General features: G+C 41.9%; 1 protein-coding gene and 1 pseudogene across 2 annotated transcripts in view; one reads left to right on the top strand and one right to left on the bottom strand.

Moving 5' to 3' along the window:
- Nucleotides 1-1,772, bottom strand: part of LOC146892919 (organic cation/carnitine transporter 2) — a 30,568-nt gene extending 28,796 nt beyond the window's left edge. Inside the window, exon 1 of the mRNA XM_087910634.1 lies at nt 1,157-1,772. Coding sequence (XP_087766760.1) covers nt 1,157-1,549 — 393 coding nt within the window. The 5' untranslated portion in view covers nt 1,550-1,772. The remainder of the gene's footprint in view (nt 1-1,156) is intronic.
- Nucleotides 1,773-1,898: 126 nt separating this feature from the next.
- Nucleotides 1,899-19,014, top strand: LOC125402758 (cyclin-dependent kinase 4 pseudogene; annotated as a pseudogene). Its single transcript, XR_015738874.1, has 4 exons — nt 1,899-2,054; nt 3,134-3,212; nt 3,469-3,558; nt 14,380-19,014. The product of XR_015738874.1 is annotated as a cyclin-dependent kinase 4 pseudogene (transcript).
- The last annotated feature ends 543 nt before the right edge of the window (nt 19,015-19,557 follow it).

Raw genomic sequence — 19,557 nt, 5'->3', positions numbered from 1 at the left:
TCAAAACACATCCACATGCACCATTAAACAGCATGTCACATCTCCAGCTGAGAGACTGCAGGGGGTCGGACAGAGTCACCAAAGAATAGAGAGCAAGGGGATAGGACTTAGGTTTCCATCATTCTCCACATGAAGGCTACATCCCATCATCAAACCCCACCAGAGCTCCTGTCTCAGAATACTGTGGAAAAGACTCCATAGAAAGTCACCCTGAATAGATCTTCAGACCCAGGGGTCCTTAAGAAATAACAAACCACTGAAGCGAAACAAAACAATTTCTCATACGGCATCTTTCCTCTTTCATGAGTCATCTCTCATGGGGCATCTCTCAAGGGGCATCTCTCATAGGGCATCCCTCATGGGGCTTCTCTCATGGGGCATCTCTCATGGAGCATCTCTCACAGGGGATCCCTCACGAGGCATCTCTCATGGGGCATCTCTCAAGGGGCATCTCTCATAGGGCATCCCTCATGGGGCTTCTCTCATGGGGCATCCCTCACGAGGCATCTCTCATGGGGCATCTCTCATGGGGCATCTCTCACGGGGCATCCCTCACGAGGCATCTCTCATGGAGCATCTCTCACGGGGCATCTCTCATGGGGCATCTCTCATGGAGCACCTCTCACGGGGCATCTCTCATGGGGCATCTCTCATGGGGCATCCCTCATGGGGCATCTCTCATGAGGCGTTACTTATGGGGCAGGATAAGACTTCATTTGGGGTGAGGATGGGTGAAGGAGGGAGAGTAACTAGAGAAAAGGAAGAGAGTTTGGGACACATGCTTCCTTAACTTAGAAAAGTCCTGCCGAGCATCCCTTTCTGAACACAGAAGCTGAGACGGAGGCACTTCCCTGGACCAAGTCCTGGGCTCCTCTGGATCACATCACTAGAGAAAGTCGCACCACTCAGAGCCTTAGGGCTTCTCCTAGAAGCAGGACCTTCTGGACTTCATCTTCAATGTGGCTCTAAGGACGGATGGCCAGCCTGACACTTGTGCTCCGAGGGACATACCGCGGCTAAAAGTCATTTCATAAATCTGTGTTCCTGGGCGTCCTTACTGGAGGATGCCCATCACCAGGGAGCCTGTGCGTTGGACGAAGGACTGCAACCGACGACCGCGGTTATTACCAGATGCTGACAGGGGCCTGCCACCTACCTCGGTCACGATGGTGGACAGGAAGATGTCCTTGCTGTACTCCCAGCCATCCAGACAACTCTCCTGCTCCAGCTGCTCCAAGTCCACATCCAGTCCCGGCTCCAGTCCTAGCGCAGAGAAGTTGGCGATAGTAGCTAGTCGGTAGCGGCGACATTTCTGGGGCACCTGTCGTCCGTCCTTCGTCTCCAACGGGATACTGTGGTTGCGCCACGCGCTGCTCAGGTTCACCGTGTCAGGCACCAGGCAACGGTGCTCCGGGGTCCCCGCCAGGAACACGATTGACATACCATTGAAGCCATTGGGGATGATGCTGGAGCTGAGGAGGAAGAAGATGAGGCGTTGAAAGGGTCCCCAATCTCCCAAGAAGGCGGTCACCTCGTCGTAGTCCCGCATGCTGTCCTCAGCAGCCCAGGGCGCCCGGCCGGGGACCTGGGGGACACCGCGGCGCAGGAGACCGGGCGCTGCGGGTGTATGCGAGTGAACAAGGAACAGACTTGTGAGTTCCCCGGGAGCCTCAGACTTGGTCACACACAACTTTACATAGGGCCTGAGGCCGGGGCGGTCTCTGGGCCTGGGCCGCAAGGCCCGCCCCGCCGTCCCGGCTCGGAGGCACGGCGCGGCGGAGGCGGGGCAGGGGGCTGAGTGACGCACGGTGGGCGCCGGCCGCGCGTGCGCCTGAGGCGGAGCCGAGCAAGGACTGCGAACTGGCTGGGCGGTGCGGAAGGCGGGGCTGAGCCTTGCTTCCGAACTGGGAGAGGGGGAAGGTGTGGCCTAATATGGCCCCGCCCCCTTTGCTGGTCAAGGAGGGGGCCTGGCTGGGGTGGTGTCTTCTAGTTCCGCCCTGACTGTTCGGCTTCGGGTCTTGGGGCGGGGCGTTTGTGGACCACGCCCCGAGCAGGTAGGCTTGAGGGGGTTGGTTAGGGTCTCCCCAGATAGTGATAGGGACTAGATTCCCTGGATTACTTTGGGAAAGGGTGACTCTGAAGGCCTTTTTTCCATGGCCAACCTGGGCATTTACTGGAGAGAGTCTTAGAATTTAAGGGTGGAGTCGCCTATCCTCTCAACTTTTTGTTGTGGGTCAGAAGGTATTGTGATCATCTGAGAATTGACAACCGTCTTTGTCCCAGTTTTTCCTGAAAAGAGCCGCATCTTTCAGGGATGCAGAGATAGCTCAGTATTTAAGAGACTAGATTGCAACCTGGCGTGAAGGTGCCTGCCTTTAATTCCAGCACTTGGGAGGCAGAGGCAAGCAGATCTCTGTGAGTTCGAGGCTGTTCTGGTCTACTGAGTTCCAGGACAGCCAGAGTAACTCCCCTTTCTGTGGTGTGTGTGTGTGTGTGTGTGTGCCCAGATTGTTTCTCCAGACGACCTGGGCTCTCTTCCCAACAGTCATAGGGCAGCTCCCATGGCAACAGACATGTACTGGGTGCATAGACAAGACAGACTTGCAGGCAAAACACATAAATTTAAAATAATAGTAGTATGCATATTAAAAAGGGATGGATTTTGAGACTGGCCATGAGAAAGTATGCAATGAATTTTAATTCCCAGACTCCCACTCTGTTTTGTGTTCTTAAATAATTTTGTTATTTTCTCAGTTGATTTAAGGAATGGAAAAAAATTTAACTTCAAGATTAATGAGCTTAGTCTTGGATTCTCAGATTTGTAATCTTTACTGTTAACTCAGAAGTCATTTAGTTAAAACAAAAACAAAACATACAGCAACAACATCAAAAACCTGCCTGGGTTTGTAGCAGACACCTTTCCAGGCCAGCCAGTGATAAGGGCTACACAGTGAAACTCTTATCTCAAAACAAACAAACACAAAACCTTACTAGGAAACCCAATATTTTGTCTAAGTAATGTATTCTAATAATAAAGGCATAAAACAGCAACTGTATGATTCTAAAGCAACATTGCCTAATAAAATGAGACGTTCCATTTGTAATTTTATTTGTATTTATTTTTTTGAGATAGGTCTTGCTATATGGCCCTGGCTTGATAGCAGCTTTGTCATCAAATGATCTGCCTTCCACATCAGTAGCTGGAACAACAGGTGTGCGCAACAGGTGTACATTATAATTAAAACTGTATAAATGAAATTGGGTAGCTGTTGTATTAGTTACATTTCCTATTGCTGAGACAAAATGCTGGAGAAAACTAATCGAAGGAAGGCTCATGGTTGGGGGTGGAGTCAGTCACTCTGGGGAGGCATGGTGGCAGGAGTATGAGGCTGCTTGTCACTTGTCCTCAGTCAGGAAGCCAGGAGTGACAAATCCTGGTGCTCAGCTTGTCTTCTCCTTTTTATTTAGTCCTGGACCCCAGGCCATGGAACGGATGCTGCCCACTGTTAGGGTTTGTCTTTCCGGCTCAGCTAACCCAGTCTAGAAACGTCCTCACAGGTACGCCTAGAGGTATCTCTCTTAGATGATTCTAGATGCCGTAAGGTTGACAACATTAACCATCACAATTAAAATTAACCGTATTAATACAATTTCCAGATTTAATAACTTAAAAATCTACCAGGTTAAACTCAAATTTTAGATGAACAAGAAGCAATTTTAATTATAATTATGTCCCCTGAAGGGAGGGATGTGTGAAACTGAGTTGTCAGCAGGTGTCCTGTGCTCTACCTGACAGTGCTGCATATTGGGGCTCAGTGGGTGAATGCTTGCCTAGCATGCACCAGGCCCCGAGTTTGATTCCACCATTGTAAGAAAAACTTTCTTTAAAATGTATGAAACAAATTGTAATATACTTAACCTAATGTATCAGAAACATTATTATTTCATTATAAAATTGATAAGGAGATTATAAGTGCATTTGATTCTTACTAGAAGTCATGAATCCCATTTCTCATGCTAAGTCTGAGTAGTCCAATGTGTACTTGAGGCTCACTTCAATTGGATCTGGTGGCACACCTTTAAATACTTAACAACTACATTTAGTTAATGGCTACCATATTGGGTTGTACTATTTTAAGGACTTTAAGAATTTTGGCTGCTAGTAATAATTTAAATATTGTAAGATATTCTTATTTTGTGAAAATGCCTTTTAACATTTTGTGTTTTCTCTTGCTTTTATTTTGTTTTACTTATTTGTTTCTGTGGTCCTGGGGTTGAACCTAGGGCCTTTGCATGCTTGTCTGTTTAAAATAGAACAAAACAATACAATCATGATAGTATTTAATACAGGCTAAACTGAAAACAAAAATATAGAAGGGAATCTAACATTGCCACCAGTTCTTAGACAAGAAAATATGCATGTCTTAGTAAGGGTTTCTATTGCTAGAAGAGACACCACGACCACAGTAACTCTTTTTTTAAAAAAAAATTATTTATTTATTTATTTATTAATTATGTATACAGTATTCTGTCTGTGTGTCTGCCTGCAGGCCAGAAGAGGGCATCAAATTTCATTTCAGGTGGTTGTTAGCCACCATGTGGTTGCTGGGAATTGAACTCAGGACCTTTGGAAGAACAGGCAATGCTCTTAACTGCTGAGTAATCTCTCCAGCCCCCCACAGCAACTCTTATAAAGGAAAACATTTAATTGGGACTGGCATATAGTTTCAGAGGTTTAGTCAGTTATTGTCATGGTGAGAAGCATGGCAGCATGCAGGCAGACATAGTGATGGAGAAAAAGCTGAGGGTTCTACATCTTGATCTGCAGGTGGCAGGAAGGAGTCTGAGTATCACACTGAATGTACTTTGAGAATATAAGACCTCAAAGCCCATCTCTACGTGACACACTTCCTCCCCCAAGGCTACACCTACTCCAACAAGGTCACACCTCCTAATAGTGCTATTCTCTTTGGGCCAAGCATTCAAATCATGAGTTTATATGGGCCATTCCTCTTCAGACCACTACAGAAAACATTTACATAACACATAGATTTTTAAAATAAATTACACTGAGCCAGGTGTTATAGCACATGTATAATTCTAGCATTTGTGGCAGAGCAAGAGGATCATAAATATGAGGCCACCCTGGGCTACACATGCATGCTTGGAACTCATAGTGAGACCCTTTGGAAGCAATGGTAAAAGTCTTATCAAAACACTGGTCATTCTTTGCATCTGACTGTTCAGCCATCCTTCTGCCTGAATCTCCGTGGCTATGCCTTTAAAAGAGAATTTGTTCCTTGCTAACATCATAATTGTTCCTTATTTAAAATTACCAAGAAAGAAAGCACAACTTCTTGGTAATAAAACAGTTTCTTGTATCCTAAAATAATATTAAGCATTTCAAAATAATTGAAAACCTCTTTGAAAAGAATGTTGAATCCTGTCCAAAGAAAACCATGTAAAAATAAGTCTTATTTTACCATAGATAAAAGCTAGTTTATACTATAATAGAAAATATTGGGTTTTGCAAGATGACTCAGTGGGTAAAGTGCTTGTTCCCATGTTCAATGACCTGAGTTTGATCCTTTGTGTGTTAGTCAGGGTTCTCTAGAGTCATAGAACTTATGGAAAAATTCTCCGTCTCTGTCTCTGTCTTTGTCTCTATGTGTATGTATGTATGTATGTATGTATGTATGTTTGTTTGTAGGTGTGTATAAAGGGAATGTACTGGAATGACTTACAGGCTTCAGCCCCACAAGGCTATCTGTGAATGCAAAGTCTAACAATCTAGTAGTTGCTCAGTCCAAGGAGACTGGGTGTTTTAGCTGGTTGTTGCAGTGAGGGCCCACTTGTTTGTCCCGGCCACCTGGCTAGCTTAGCTCTGAAATAACCACACAAAAAACTGTATTAATTAAATCACTGCTTGGTCCATTAGCTCTAGGTTCTTATTAGTTAATTTTTACATCTTAATTTAACCCATTTCTATTAATCTGTGTATCGCCAAGTGGCAGTGGCTTTCCAGGTAAAATTCCCAGCATCTGTCTCCAGCAGATCCATGGCATCTCTCTGACTCTGCCTTCTTTCTCCCAGCATTCTGTTTAATTTTCCCTGCCTACCTATGTTCGGCCCTAACAAGAGGCCCAAAGCAGTTTCTTTATTAACCACTGAAAGCAACACAAAGACAGAAGGATCTCCTACACCATTTCCCCTTTTCTGTTTAAACAAAAAGGAAGGCTTTAACTTTAACATAGTAAAACTGCATATAACAAAGCAGGTATCAAGCAAGAATTACAGTTACAATATTTATATCTACTTTATCTTTATCATAACAAAGGAAAACTATAACTATCTATTCTTCAACTCCATCAAAGACTTCAGAAGGATATAATATTACATAGTAAACAGGAAGTACATTGTAAGCAACTTCCAAAACTCTAGAATTGGCAGAGATATCTTGCTGCCTGGATAGTCATCCAAAGTTTTTCTGTACCGTTGGGGCATCCATCTTTAGCCTACAGGCCCATAGTATCTGGCAGACTTTTCCGTAAAGTAAGAAATTTCAAAGACAGTTCAGTCACTTTCTTCTGTATCCTGCAGAAAGTCTCACAGAGTCTCTCATGAAGCAGGAACCCTGAAGGATCTTCTCACCTTTAGACAAGTTCAGCAGTCATTTTTCTGCAGGTACTGTATGTCCAGTTCAGCAGTTTAGGCAAGAGCAGTTTCTTGTCCAAATGACTAAGGAGCGTCTTTGATGTCCATCTTCCTCTCAAAGTAATTGGTGCTGCCAGGAGCAGATGTGCCTCACTGTCATGAAAAGTCCTAAGTTCTTAAAACATTTTAAATGCCATATTCTGTAGTCTTTGAAAGATATGAAGAATACCTACCTAACTGAAATAGAGCTCTGTACATCTAGAAAGTCTTACTAACATGACTACAAGCTTGACTATTATAGATGATTATCTATTAACCTATATTTCTTAATTATATATTATATTTTTAAATGAACTACACAAGTATAATACTTTAATCAAGATCAGAAATACATATACATATAACAAAACTGACCTTAAATTTGTATCAATAAACCAAGATCCATACTAATGCAAATTATTCACATCTATATCATATCCCCCTTTAAATGTAAAAGAACATATATAAACAATATTAGGGAATATGGATGTAGTTTTGTCCATACTGCTTCCTGCTGTTTGGAGGTGCTGTTAATCATGTCTTTCATGGTGTATCCTGTGTGCTAGGTTCATCTCAGTCAGTAGTTGGGTAAAGTAATTTTTTGATTGTGTTCATGGCAACCTTTGAGGGGGACATGGTCTATCAAACCATATTTGTCTGGAAATATTCCACAGGTTCTCATCTTCTGTGGAAACAAAAGAAAAACCTCTTTTCCAAAACACCATATCCTTAGACCCAAATTCTGAAGTCAAGATACCTTTATAATATACATACTGGTTTAGCTTAGCAGCCCATACAATGGAATGTCTCTCTGTACTTAGCTCCTTCACAGTCAAAAAATTCAAAGATAACACAATAATATACATAATCCAGACTCTCTGTGAATTTTCCATTTTTCTGTGGCTTATTTTTCTTTACTCTATTACTTTTTAATATTTATTTTATTATCTTTACTCCTTTAATCTACAACTGTCTGTACTCTGTCTCTTTAAAGACTTTACCCTACTTTTTAAAGCATTAACTTTATTTTATGACTCTCTATACTCTTTTTCTTCTCTCTCCCAAGCCCAAGTACATTTATCCGACACTGTGACCCATTTAGAGGTCTTTTTCATCTGAATTTGTCTTTATTGCGTTTCTGTATTTTCTGATCAGAAACGTTTTTTAAAATGCTAAGTGCTTAAGAACCTAAGCTGTGACATTCCTAGGTACTACCTGCTAGTCTGGTCCAGTCCAGCATGGGGGAGCTGCTTACCCTCTGAAAGTCAAGCACATCAACCCACTTCCAGGCACACAATAGCCCATGTTGCTGTTAAGCAAGCTGCAGCAGTCTGCTCAGAAACCCCAGTCAAATGCTCTGTAGCTGGACCTCTTGCCTGAGTCAGAGGTCACACTGGTAGCTTGACCCAGAAAGCCTGCATTTCAAAACTACAAGGCTTTTTTTCTGCTGCTGCTGCTGAGTCAGGAAAATCTCTCTCTCTCTTTTTTAAATATTTATTTATTATGTGTACAATATTCTGTCTATGTGTATGTCTGCAGGCCAGGAGAGGGCGGCAGACCTCATTACAGATGGTTGTGAGCCACCATGTGGTTGCCGAGAATTGAACTCAGGACCTTGGGAAGAGCAGGCAGTGCTCTTAACCACTGAGCCATCTCTCCAGCCCCAGAAAAATCTTTTAAAGGAGCTGTGGCATACTGCCAGCAAACAGCAAGAAGCTGTGTTAAACTCTGTATATTTTTTTCCTAAAATTCCTTTTTAAGCCCTCCCAGGTTTTATATGGAGTTAGTTGACCACATTAGAGCACCAATTGTTTCAGGAAGGGCCCACTTGTTTGTCCTGGCTGCTCGACTATCTTAGCCCCAAAATAACCACACAAAAAACTGTATTAATTAAATCACTGCTCAGCCCATTAGCTCTAGTTTCTTTTTGGTTAATTCTTACACCTAAATTTAACCCATTTCTATTAATCTGTGTATTGCCACGTGGCAGTGGCTTACCAGGTCAAATTCCCAGCATCTGTCTCTGGTGGATCCATGGTGTCTCTCTGACTCTGCCTTCTTTCTCCCAGCATTCTATCTAATTTTCCCCACCTACCTAAGTTCTGCCCTATCAAGAGTCCCAAAGCAGTTTCTTTATTAACCAATGAAAGCAACACAAAGACAGAAGGACCTCCTACACCAGCTGGTCTTCAGTATATGCTGGAATCCCAAAGAAGTAGGCTACAATTCAGGTGAAGGAATGGATGTGCTGGAAGGAGAGGGCAAGCAGTCAAAGAAGAAGAAAACCTTCCTTCTTCCATGTTTTTATACAGACTTCCAGCAGAAGATGTGGTCCAGATTAGAGGTGTGTCTTCCCACCTCAAGATCTGTATTAAAGGATTGTGTCGTTCTACTTCAAGATTCCTATCAAAGACCTATGTCTTACAGCCTTAAGATCTAGACCAATGGCATGTTGTCTTCATCCCTCAAGAGCTGGATCACAGGTGTGTCCTCCATTTCTGGATTGTAGTTCATTCCAGATACAATCAAGTTGACAACCAAGAATAGCCACCACACCTGTAATCCACATGGTAGAAGAAAAGAATTGACTCTTGGCAAATTTTCTTCTTCTTTTCCACATGTGTGCAGTGGCAGTGTCACACACACACAAATACACATACACACAACTACAAAATAAAGTGTAATTTTAAAAAATTAAATTTCAGGTGTAAAGTAACTAATAAAGATGCCAATGTCAATCTCTGGCAACTACACATGCATATGTGCACAAGTACATCCATATATATGTGCAAACACATAAATACATACAAAAAGCTTATTTTAAATGGATTCAAACAGGGATAGATATGACAACAGGCCTTCTAGATGTCAGCCAATGGTCCTGGTTTCCTGGTATTGCTAGCCTATAGAAAGGTCTTCCCTCTTATATCCTGTTGGTGTCTGTAACTAACTGCAAAAGGTAGTAATGGTGAAACTGACTGGGGTTCCTTTGAAACTGTCCTTTGGTCTCTTTGTCTTAATGGACTCTATCTTGACCCTCTACCCTGCTCTCCCTTTCCCAGTTATTTCTCCTTCCCAACTGTCTGAGTCAGTGTTCTATTGCTGTGAAGATATGCCATGACCATTCTAGCTCTTTTTATTTTTCTCTACTTCCCTCCCTGCCTCCCCTCCCACTTCAACCCTCCCCCAAGGTCCCCATGCTCCCAATTTACTCAGGAGATCTTGTCTTTTTCTACTTTCTACTTCCCATGTACATTAGATCTATGTAAGTCTCTCTTAGTGTCCGTATTGTTGTCTAAGTTCTCTGGGATTGTGGTTTGTAGGTTGGCTTTCTTTGCTTTATGTTTAAAAACCACCTATGAGTGAGTAGATGTGATAATTGTCTTTCTGGGTCTTGGTTACCTCACTCAAAATAATGTTTCCTAGTTCCATCCATTTTCCTGCAAAATTCAAGATGTCATTATTTTTTCTGCTGTGTAGTACTCCATTGTGTAAATGTACCACATTTTTCTTATTCATTCTTTGATCGAGGGCATTTAGGTTGTTTTCAGGTTCTGGCTATGACAAATAAAGCTGCTGTGAACATAGTTGAGCACATGTCCTTGTGGCACAATTGAGCATCCTTTGGGTATATATACAAAAGTGGTATTACTGGGTCTTGAGGAAGGTTGTTTCCTAATTTTCTGAGAAATCGCCACACTGACATCCAAAGGGGTTGTACCAGCTTGTGTTCCCACCAGCAATGCAGAAGTGTTCCCTTTTCCCCACAACCTCTCCAGCATAAGTTGTCATCAGTGTTTTTGATCTTGACCATTCTTACAGGTGTAAGATGGAATCTCAAAGTTGTTTTGATTTGCATTTCTCTAATGACTAAGGTTGTTGAACATTTCCTTACGTGTCTTTCAGTAATTTTAGATTCCTCTGTTAAGAGTTCTCTATTTTGGACTGTACTCCTTTTTTTTGGTATTGGATTATGTGTTCTTTTGGTGTCCATTTCTTGAGTTCTTTGTATATTTTGGAGATCAGACTTCTGTCTTATGTGGGGTTAGTGAAGATTTTTTTTTCCCATTCTGTAGGCTGTTGTTTTGTCTTTTTGAGCATGTCCTTTGCTTTACAGAAGCTTTTCAGTTTCAGGAGGTCCCATTTATTAATTGTTTCTCTCAGTGTCTGTGCTGCTAGGGTTATATTTAGGAAGTGGTTCCCTGTACCACTGTGTTCAAGTGTACTTCCCACTTTTTCTTCTATAAGGTTCAGTGCGGCTGGCTTGATGTTGAGGTCTTTGATCCATTTGGACTTGAGTTTTGTGCATGGTGATAGATATGGATCTATTTTCATTCTTCTACTGGTTGATATCCAGTTATTCCAGCATCACTTGTTAAATATGCTTTCTTTTTTTCCATTTGATATTTTTTGCTTCCTTGTGAAGGATCAGGTGTTCGAAGATGTGTGGATTGATATCCGGGTCTTTTATTTAGTTTCATTGGTCCTCCTGTCTGTTCTTATGCCAATACCAGGCTGTTTTCAGTACTGTAGCTCTGTAGTAGAGTTTGAAGTCAGGGATTGTGATGCCTCCAGAAGTTCTTTTATTGTACAGGATTGTTTTGGCTATCCTGGGTTTTTTGCTTTTCCATATGAAGTTGAGAAGGGTGTTGATTCTCTGATTTCTTCCCTAGCCTTTTATCATCTGTGTACAGGAGGGCTACTGATTTTTTTGAGTTAGTCTTTTGTCCTACTACATTGCTGAAAGTGTTTATGAGTTGTAGAAGTTCCTTGGTAGAATTTTTGGGATCACTTATGTAAACTATCATATCATCAGCAAACAGTGAGAGTTTGACTTCTTTTCCAATTTGTATCCCCTTAATCTCCTTTTGATGTCTTATTGCTCTAGCTAGGACCGTAAGAACTATATTGAATAGATATGGAGGGAGTGGAGAACCTTGTCTTGTTCCTGATTTCAGTGGAATTGCTGGGAGTTTCTCTTTATTTAGTTTGATGTTGGCTGTTGGCTTGCTGTATATTGCCTTAATTATATTTAGGTATGTTCCTGGTATCCCTGCTCTCTCCAAGGCCTTTATCATGAAGGGATGTATTTTGTCAAAAGCTTTTTCAGCGTCTAATGAGATGACATGTGGTTTTTATTTTTCAGCTTGTTTATATGGTGGATTACGTTGACAGATTTTCGTATGTTGAACCATTCCTGCATCGTGGGATGAAGCCGACTTGGTCATGGTGTTTGATGGTTCTGATGTGTTCTTGGAGTTGATTTGCCAGTATTTTATTTATTATTTTTGCATCAATGTTCATGAGTAAAATTAGTCTGTAATTCTCTTCCTTAGTAATGTCTTTCTGTGGTTTGGGTATCAGGGTAATTGTAGCCTGATAAAAAGAGTTTGGCAATGTTTTTTCTGCTTCTATTGTGTGAAATAATTCGAGGAGTATTGGTATTAGTTCTTCTTTGAACGTCTTGTAGAATTTTGAACTGAAACCATCTGGTCCGGGTTTTTTTTTTTTTTGATTGGGAGACTTTTGATGACTGCTTCTATTTCTTCAGCAGTTATAGGTCTGTTTAATTTGCTTATCTTGTCTTGATTTAATTTTGGTAAGTGATATTTATCCAGAAAATTGTCCATTTCCTTTAAGTTTTTCAATTTTGTGGAGTACAGGTTTTCGAAATATGACCTGATGATTCGCTGTATTTCCTCCTTGTCTGTTGTTATGTCCCCCTTTTCATTTCTGATTTTGTTAATTTGGATATTCTCTCTCTGCCTTTCGGTTAGTTTGAATAACAGTTCATCTATTTTGTTGATTTTCTCAAAGAACCAGCTCTTTGTCTCATTGATTGTTTGTATTGTTTACTTTGTTTCTATTTTGTTGATTTCAGCTCTCACTTTATTTCCTGTCATCTACTTCTCTTGGATAAGTTTTCTTTTTTTGTTCTAAAGTTTTCAATGTTCTGTTAATTCACTAGTGTGGGATTTTTCCAGCTTCTTTATGTAGGCATTTATTGCTATGAACTTTCTTCTTAACCCTGCTTTCATTGTGTCCCATAAATTTGGGTATGTTGTGTGGTCATTTTCATTGAATTTTGGGAAGTCTTTAATTTTCCCCTTTCTTTCTTTACCCATTTATGATTCAGGTGAGCATTGTTTAATTTCCATGTGTTTGTGGGTTTTCTGAGTTAGTATGACTGTTGACTTCTAGTTTTGTACCATGGTGATCTGATAAGGTACATAGGTTATTCCATTTTTTTGTATTTGTTAAGGTTTATTTTGTTACCGAGTATGTGGTCAATATTTGAGAAGGTTCCATGAGGTGCTGAGAAGAACGTATATTCTTTTCTGTTTGGATGGAATGTTCTGTAGATGTCTGTTAAATACATTTGAGTCATAACATCTGTTAATTCTCTTATTTCTCTGTTCATTTTTTGTCTGATTGACCTGTTCAGTGGTGAGTGGGGAGTGTTGAAGTCTCCTACTATTACTGTGTGGGGTTTAATGTATGATTTAAGCTTTAGAAGTGTTTCTTTCACATATGAGGGTACTCTTGTATTTGGGGCATAGATGTTCAGTATTGAAATTTCCTCTTGATGGATTTTTCCTGTGACTAATATGAAATGACCTTCTTTGTCTCTTTCAACTGATTTTAGCTTGAAGTCTATTTTGTTAGATATTAATTAGGATAGCTACACTCACATGTTTTTTTGGTCCATTTGATTGGTATATTTTTTCCCCAACCCTTTACTCTGAGATGATGTCTGTCTTTGAGGTTGAGATGTGTTTTTTGTATGCAGAAGAAGGATGGATTCTGTTTTTGTATCCAATCTGTTAGCCTGTGCCTTTTTATAGGTGAGTTGAATGCATTTATATTAAGGGATATTAATGACCAGTGATTGCTATCTCCTGTTAATTTATTTTTCATCATTGGTGATGTCAATTTGTGTGTTTTTTTCTTCTTTGGGACCATGGTAACTCTTATAAAGGAAAATGTTTAATTGGGGCTCACTTACAGTTTCAGAGGGTTAGTCTATTGTCATCATGGCAGGAAGCATCGCTGCACACAGGCAGACATGGTGTTGGAGAAGTAGCTGAGAGTTCTACATTCAGATCTGCAGGCAGCAGTAAGAGGGAGACTCTGGTTTTGGAATGGGCTTTTGAAACCTCAAAGCCCTGGTGACACACTTTTTTTTTCCAACAAGGCTTTCAAATAGTGCCATTCCCTGGTGACCAAGCATTCAAATCTATGAACCTATGGGGGCCCCTCTCATTCTAACCACCATACCAACTTACTTTGAATTCCAGGAACGGTGAACCCTGCAGCCAATCAACTGCTGGGAACTAGTCAACCAGTCAGTTTCTATGGTTCTCTGATGCTAGCAGGACTCACAGAAACAACTCTGAGATCAGGATCAACCTGAGTGAGATCTCAAGGCATATTACCCTTTGTATGTTTGTTTTTGTCTCCTTTCTGTTTATAATCTGAAGCTATTGTTAATACCTGGAAAGTAGTCTCTAAGCTGGGCACAGAGAAATTGTCTTTCTGTTTCACCGCTGCTCATCTCTCTCTGATGTTTGGACCCTGGAAGACACATCTGGCAGAACCTGGTCTGTTCAGATCCCCAGAGTTAGGCCTCTGGTAACAGTTATAAAATTGATTTAAATTAATCTTTAAAAATTTTTTTATGTGTAGGTGTTTCGCTCTACTAGGACTCACAGTCTTTGACATGGTTGCTTCAGCATCATTGGAGTCTTGAGAGATTGGTAACAAATTGACTTCAACTTCGTGAGAGACTGAGTGTGGTGAGAAGGCAAACATTGCTGTTTTCAGCTGTGAGTTTGGGGATATTATGTTCTGTGGCAATAGATAATTAGCACTATTTGAGTCAAGTCAGATGTTAAAATCCTGAAGAACAAACACACTTATAGTCCTTCTTATATCCCCAAGATACAAGATGTACAGTGAGTGCAGTGTACTGAGAACACAGCCTCTGGCTATAGGAGAAAAGATCAGAATCTGGGCTGGGGAGATGATTCAGTCCGTGTGACAGTTAATATTGCCAGTTTGACAAGGTCTAAAGTCAACTAGGGGATAAGCCTCTGGGCATGCCTGAGAGAGAGCTTGTAGATTGGGTTCACTGAGGTGGGAAGACCCATCTTAACTCTTAGCTGCACCATCCCATGGCTGGAGTCATAGACAATAAAAATGAGAGAGAGAGAGAGGGAGAGAGAGAGAAAGAGAGAATATGACAGGTGTGTATGCATGTAGGTGTGTGTGTGTATAATATACATACACACATACACACACACACATATATATGGATACACACACAATGGAAAGCTATTCAGTCATTAAGAGAATCATGAAATCCTTCATTTACAAACTGGTAAGATGTAATGGGTCTGGAGGACATTGTTATAATTTAAATGAGTCAGAGAAACAGTGTTTCACAGAGAAACACTGAAGTACCTCATCATTCTCTACTGTGATATTGAGACTCCCCTACACATGATTAAAAATAATAAAAATAACCTTAAGGACTCTGAAGTATCTGTTTGTGTAAGTCAGGTTTTGTCACTGAGGCTATGACAAATACTGAGAGAAACCACTTAGAGGAGGAAGGGTTTATTTTGGCTCATGGTTGGGGTGGCTTCAGCCCATGGTCAGCTGGCTCCATTACTTCCAGGGCTGTGGCTAGGCAGATCATCATGCTGGAGAGTGTGTGGCAAAGCAGAGATGCTCACTTCTTGGCCGTTACAAAAGCAAAGGAGCCATAGGACAGAGCCAGGGCCAAGGCAGACCCTTCAAGGGCACCTCCACCACCCCTGTGATCCACTCCCTCCAACTTCTACTCACTCTATACAAATGTTGAGTCTATCACTGGATTGACCTACTAATTAGATAATAACCCTCACAATTTAATCTGTGGAAGCTCCGTCATGAACAAACTGGGAGGTATGCTTTACAAATCTCCTAGGTGCTTCTCAAACCAATCAAGATTAGGTATCACAGTGGCTTTTTGCACAGACAAATGTAAAACATTGTTTTCATTGGGTCTAAACATCAGACTGGAGAAATAGATATTTCTCCATCTCACCTGACAGCATCCTAAGTCATCCTACCTTACATGTGGATGCTCTGGGCCGAAAATAGCTGATGTGGGATTCCCTTCTGTATGCTGTGAATACCATTGGTTGATAAAGGACTGCTTTGAACCTATAGCAGGGCAGAACTTAGATAGGCAGCTCCAATCTACTTCAAGAGGAATATGGGAATCGAAGAGGCTCCTTATGGAGTTGGTTAGCCATTTGGACAAGAAACTGCTCTTGCCTGGACTGCTTGATGAACTGGACTTGAAGCACCTGCAGAGAAATGACTGATGAACTTGCCTGAAGATGAGATGGTCCTTTGGGGTTCCTACTTCATGAAAGAGTCTGCTAGACATTTTACAGGACACAGAAGAAAGTGACTGACAAACTGCCAATGTAGGTGGAATCGTCTTTGAAATTTCCTGCTTCCTCAAAAAGTCTGCCGGATACTATGGGCCTGTAGGCTGAAGATGGATGCCCCAATGGTACAGAAGAACTTTGGGTGACTGTCCAGGCAGTGAGATGTCTCTGTCATTTCTAGAGTTTTTGAAGCTGCTTACAATGTACTTCCTGTTTACTTAGGTAATATTATATCCCCCTGGAGTCTCTGATGGAGTTGAAGAATTTATAGTTATAGTTTTCCTTAGTTATAATAAAACATAAAGTAGATATAAATATTGTAACTATAATTCTTGCTTGATACCTGTTTTGTTATATGTAATTTTACTATGTTAAAGTTAAAACCTTCCTTTTAATTTAAACAGAAAAGGAGAGGTAATGTAGGATTCCCCTCTGTATGCTGTGAATACCATTGGTTAATAAAGGACTACTTTGGATCTATAGCAGAGCAGAACTTAGATAGGCGGGGAAAACTAAACTGAATGCTGGGAGAAAGGAGTTAGAGTCAGAGAGAAGCCATGGAGCTGCTCTCGGAGACAGACACACTGAAACTTTGCTGGTAAACCACAACCTCGTGGTGATGCACAGATTAATGGAGATGGGTTAAATTAACATGTAAGAGCTAGCCAATAAGAAGCTAGAACTAATGGGCCAAGCAGTGGTTTAATTAATACGGTTTCTGTGTGATTATTTCAGTTCTGGGCAGCTGAGATGAATAAGCAGCTCCTTTAAATAAACAGCAGCAATGAACTAGCGGGATGTGGAGGAGCAGAGCTTTGATTGCCAGTGGGGATGCAGTACTCTGTAGCAGTCCCAAGGCATTCAATGTCAAAAACAACAGTATGGGCTGGGGAGGTGTCCAGTGGGTAACGTGCTTGCCACAGAAGCATGAGAGGCTGGATTTGGATTCTCAAGACTCATGTAAAAGCTGGGTGTGGCAGCATGAATTTATAATCCCAGTGCTGGGAGGGGCAGCAGAAGCAGGTGGATCTTGGAGCCTCCCAGGATCCAGGTTCCAGTCTAGCCATAAGAAGGAGATCCAGATTTGGTAAAAGATCCTATCTTAAGGAAGTGCATTGAAAAGTGAGACACTTGAATTCCTGCCTATGAACACTCCAAATATGCATATTCACATGCATGCACCATACGCACACATACACACACATACAGATACACACACCATGTCTATAGATGGACACACACATTTACCTTACATACCCCATACCTTATGTGCACACACAAACATATACCCCATGCATATGCATACCCATTCATGCCCCATATATACACACACCTCCCATACACACACACATACACCCTATACACACATACACATATACCACATACACACACCTACGTGCACAAACACACATGCACAAAGAAAGAACAGAGAAAAATCCCATAGTATTAACAGCAGTAGTAACTTGAGCTCACTCCTTTTGGGTTAGCTCTGCATAAAATGCGAAATTTTCCCTTTACCCTTTGAAGACAGGCTGTCAGATTCTAGAATACACAGAAAAGATGTCAACACTAGTGCTGAAGATTCAGTTTTCCAGTGTACGTGCTGATCAGTCAGAGGAGAAATTCAGCTACTTTAAGGGCAACTGAACATCAAGAGACCTTATTATTATTATTATTATTATTATTATTATTATTATTTTAAATAAAGAGTGTCTATAGTTTGGCCCATAGTGTTCAGCAGTCCGGGACGGATCCCCAGTGTGACACCCTCCTGATAAAGGGGCACCTCCACAGCTCTTGGTTGGGCATAAGGTGATCACCTGCTCTGAGAATGGCTACCTTTTGATATGAGCCAGAGGCTGAAATTGATGTTGGTGTCTATGGGATGATGTACAAGGCCTGAGATCTCCTCAGGGGCCACTTTGTGATGCCCGGGAATGCGAGAGTTCCTAACGGAGAATGAACTGGAAGGAGCTTTCCCATTAGCACAGCTCATGAGGTGACCTTACTGAGGAGGCTGGAGGCCTTCGAGCATTGTAATGTTGTTGCAGCTACATGCTGAGCTAATCCAGACATCAAGGTCACCCTACTGTTTGAGCATATTGACCAGGACCTAAAGACATACCGTGACAAGCACCCACACCAGGCTTGCCGGTTGAGACCATCAGGGATCTGATGGATCGGTTTCTAAATAGCCCATATTTTCTTCATGCATATTGCATTGTTCACTGGGACCAGACACCAGAGAACGTTCTGGTGATAAGTAACGGGGCAGTCCAGCTGGCTGACCTTGTCCTGCAGTTGTGTCTTTGCAGACGCGTTTTGTCGAAAACCTCCCTTCTGTGGAAACTCTGAAGCTGGCCAGTTGGGCAAAATCTTTGCTCTCATTGGATTGCCTCCAGAAGATGACTGGCCTCCAGAGGTAAAGTCTCTTCCCTCAGAGGGCCTAAGATGGAGGAATTCAAAGTGCAACTGCAGAAGATGCTGACTTTTAACCCACAAGCGAATCTCTGCCTTCCGAGCCCTGCAGCATGCGTCCACACAAGGAAGAAGATGACCCGGAGTGAGAAAAAGAGCGGCTGCCTCTCCCTGCTTCTGGATACTTGAGTGGAGAAAATTTACTGAAAAGGCCACCTCTGCCTTCCTCTGAGGCTGTGGAGATGCCTTCAGTTTTTTTGTTTTCGCTTTTGCTTTTCCAGAGAATACTTAAGCTTTAAATGGCATGCCCTACTCCTCCGTATGAGGCTCACCCTATTGCCTTCCCATTTCTCTTCACTAAAGGGTGGACGTATCTTGTCTTCTTCCCTTCATGATTTATATAGGGATCCTTTTTTTATGTACACAGAAAAAACAGAACAAGGCGAAGGAAAAATAAATAAAAAGAAAGATGAGTTTCCCCAAAGTTTGGTGAGTCTGTTGGATACGGCGGGGACACTGGCTCACTGATGTATTCTGGTTTCTCACCGGGCAAGGGTAAGGAATGAATAGGCTGGTACATGCCAAACACGGGCTCAGGGGATTGGGTGAGAAGTGTGATATTCATTCTCTGGACACTCATGCTTTAGTTGCATTTGGGAGGCCTCCAATACACTGGTGGGAAAAAGAGAAATTTCCCAGAGTGGTCGGTACCAAGAATGAGCACGAGAATACTGAGGTAGGAAGCACCTGGTGGTGACTACTTGAGAGTGAGCAGGCAAGGAACATGTGCTAGAAGGTGATGTCTGAGCTGAGCAGCAAGAAAGAAAATGATTGGCTTCTGTAAAGGCTGTGGAAGAATGTTACCAACCAGAGGAACAGCGTGGGGATCAACTGGAAGGCAGGGGACGTCTGGAATGTCTGAGTCACAAACGCAAGGTGTGACAGGAACATAGTAATCAAAGAGAGCTGGTATGGGACATAGGTCACACATGAGGACAGGAGG

This window comes from Myodes glareolus, chromosome 9 (genome assembly GCF_982192425.1).
Source record: "Myodes glareolus chromosome 9, mMyoGla1.1, whole genome shotgun sequence".
Taxonomy (NCBI): Eukaryota; Metazoa; Chordata; class Mammalia; order Rodentia; family Cricetidae; genus Myodes; species Myodes glareolus.
This window is presented reverse-complemented; position numbering and strand designations above follow the sequence as displayed.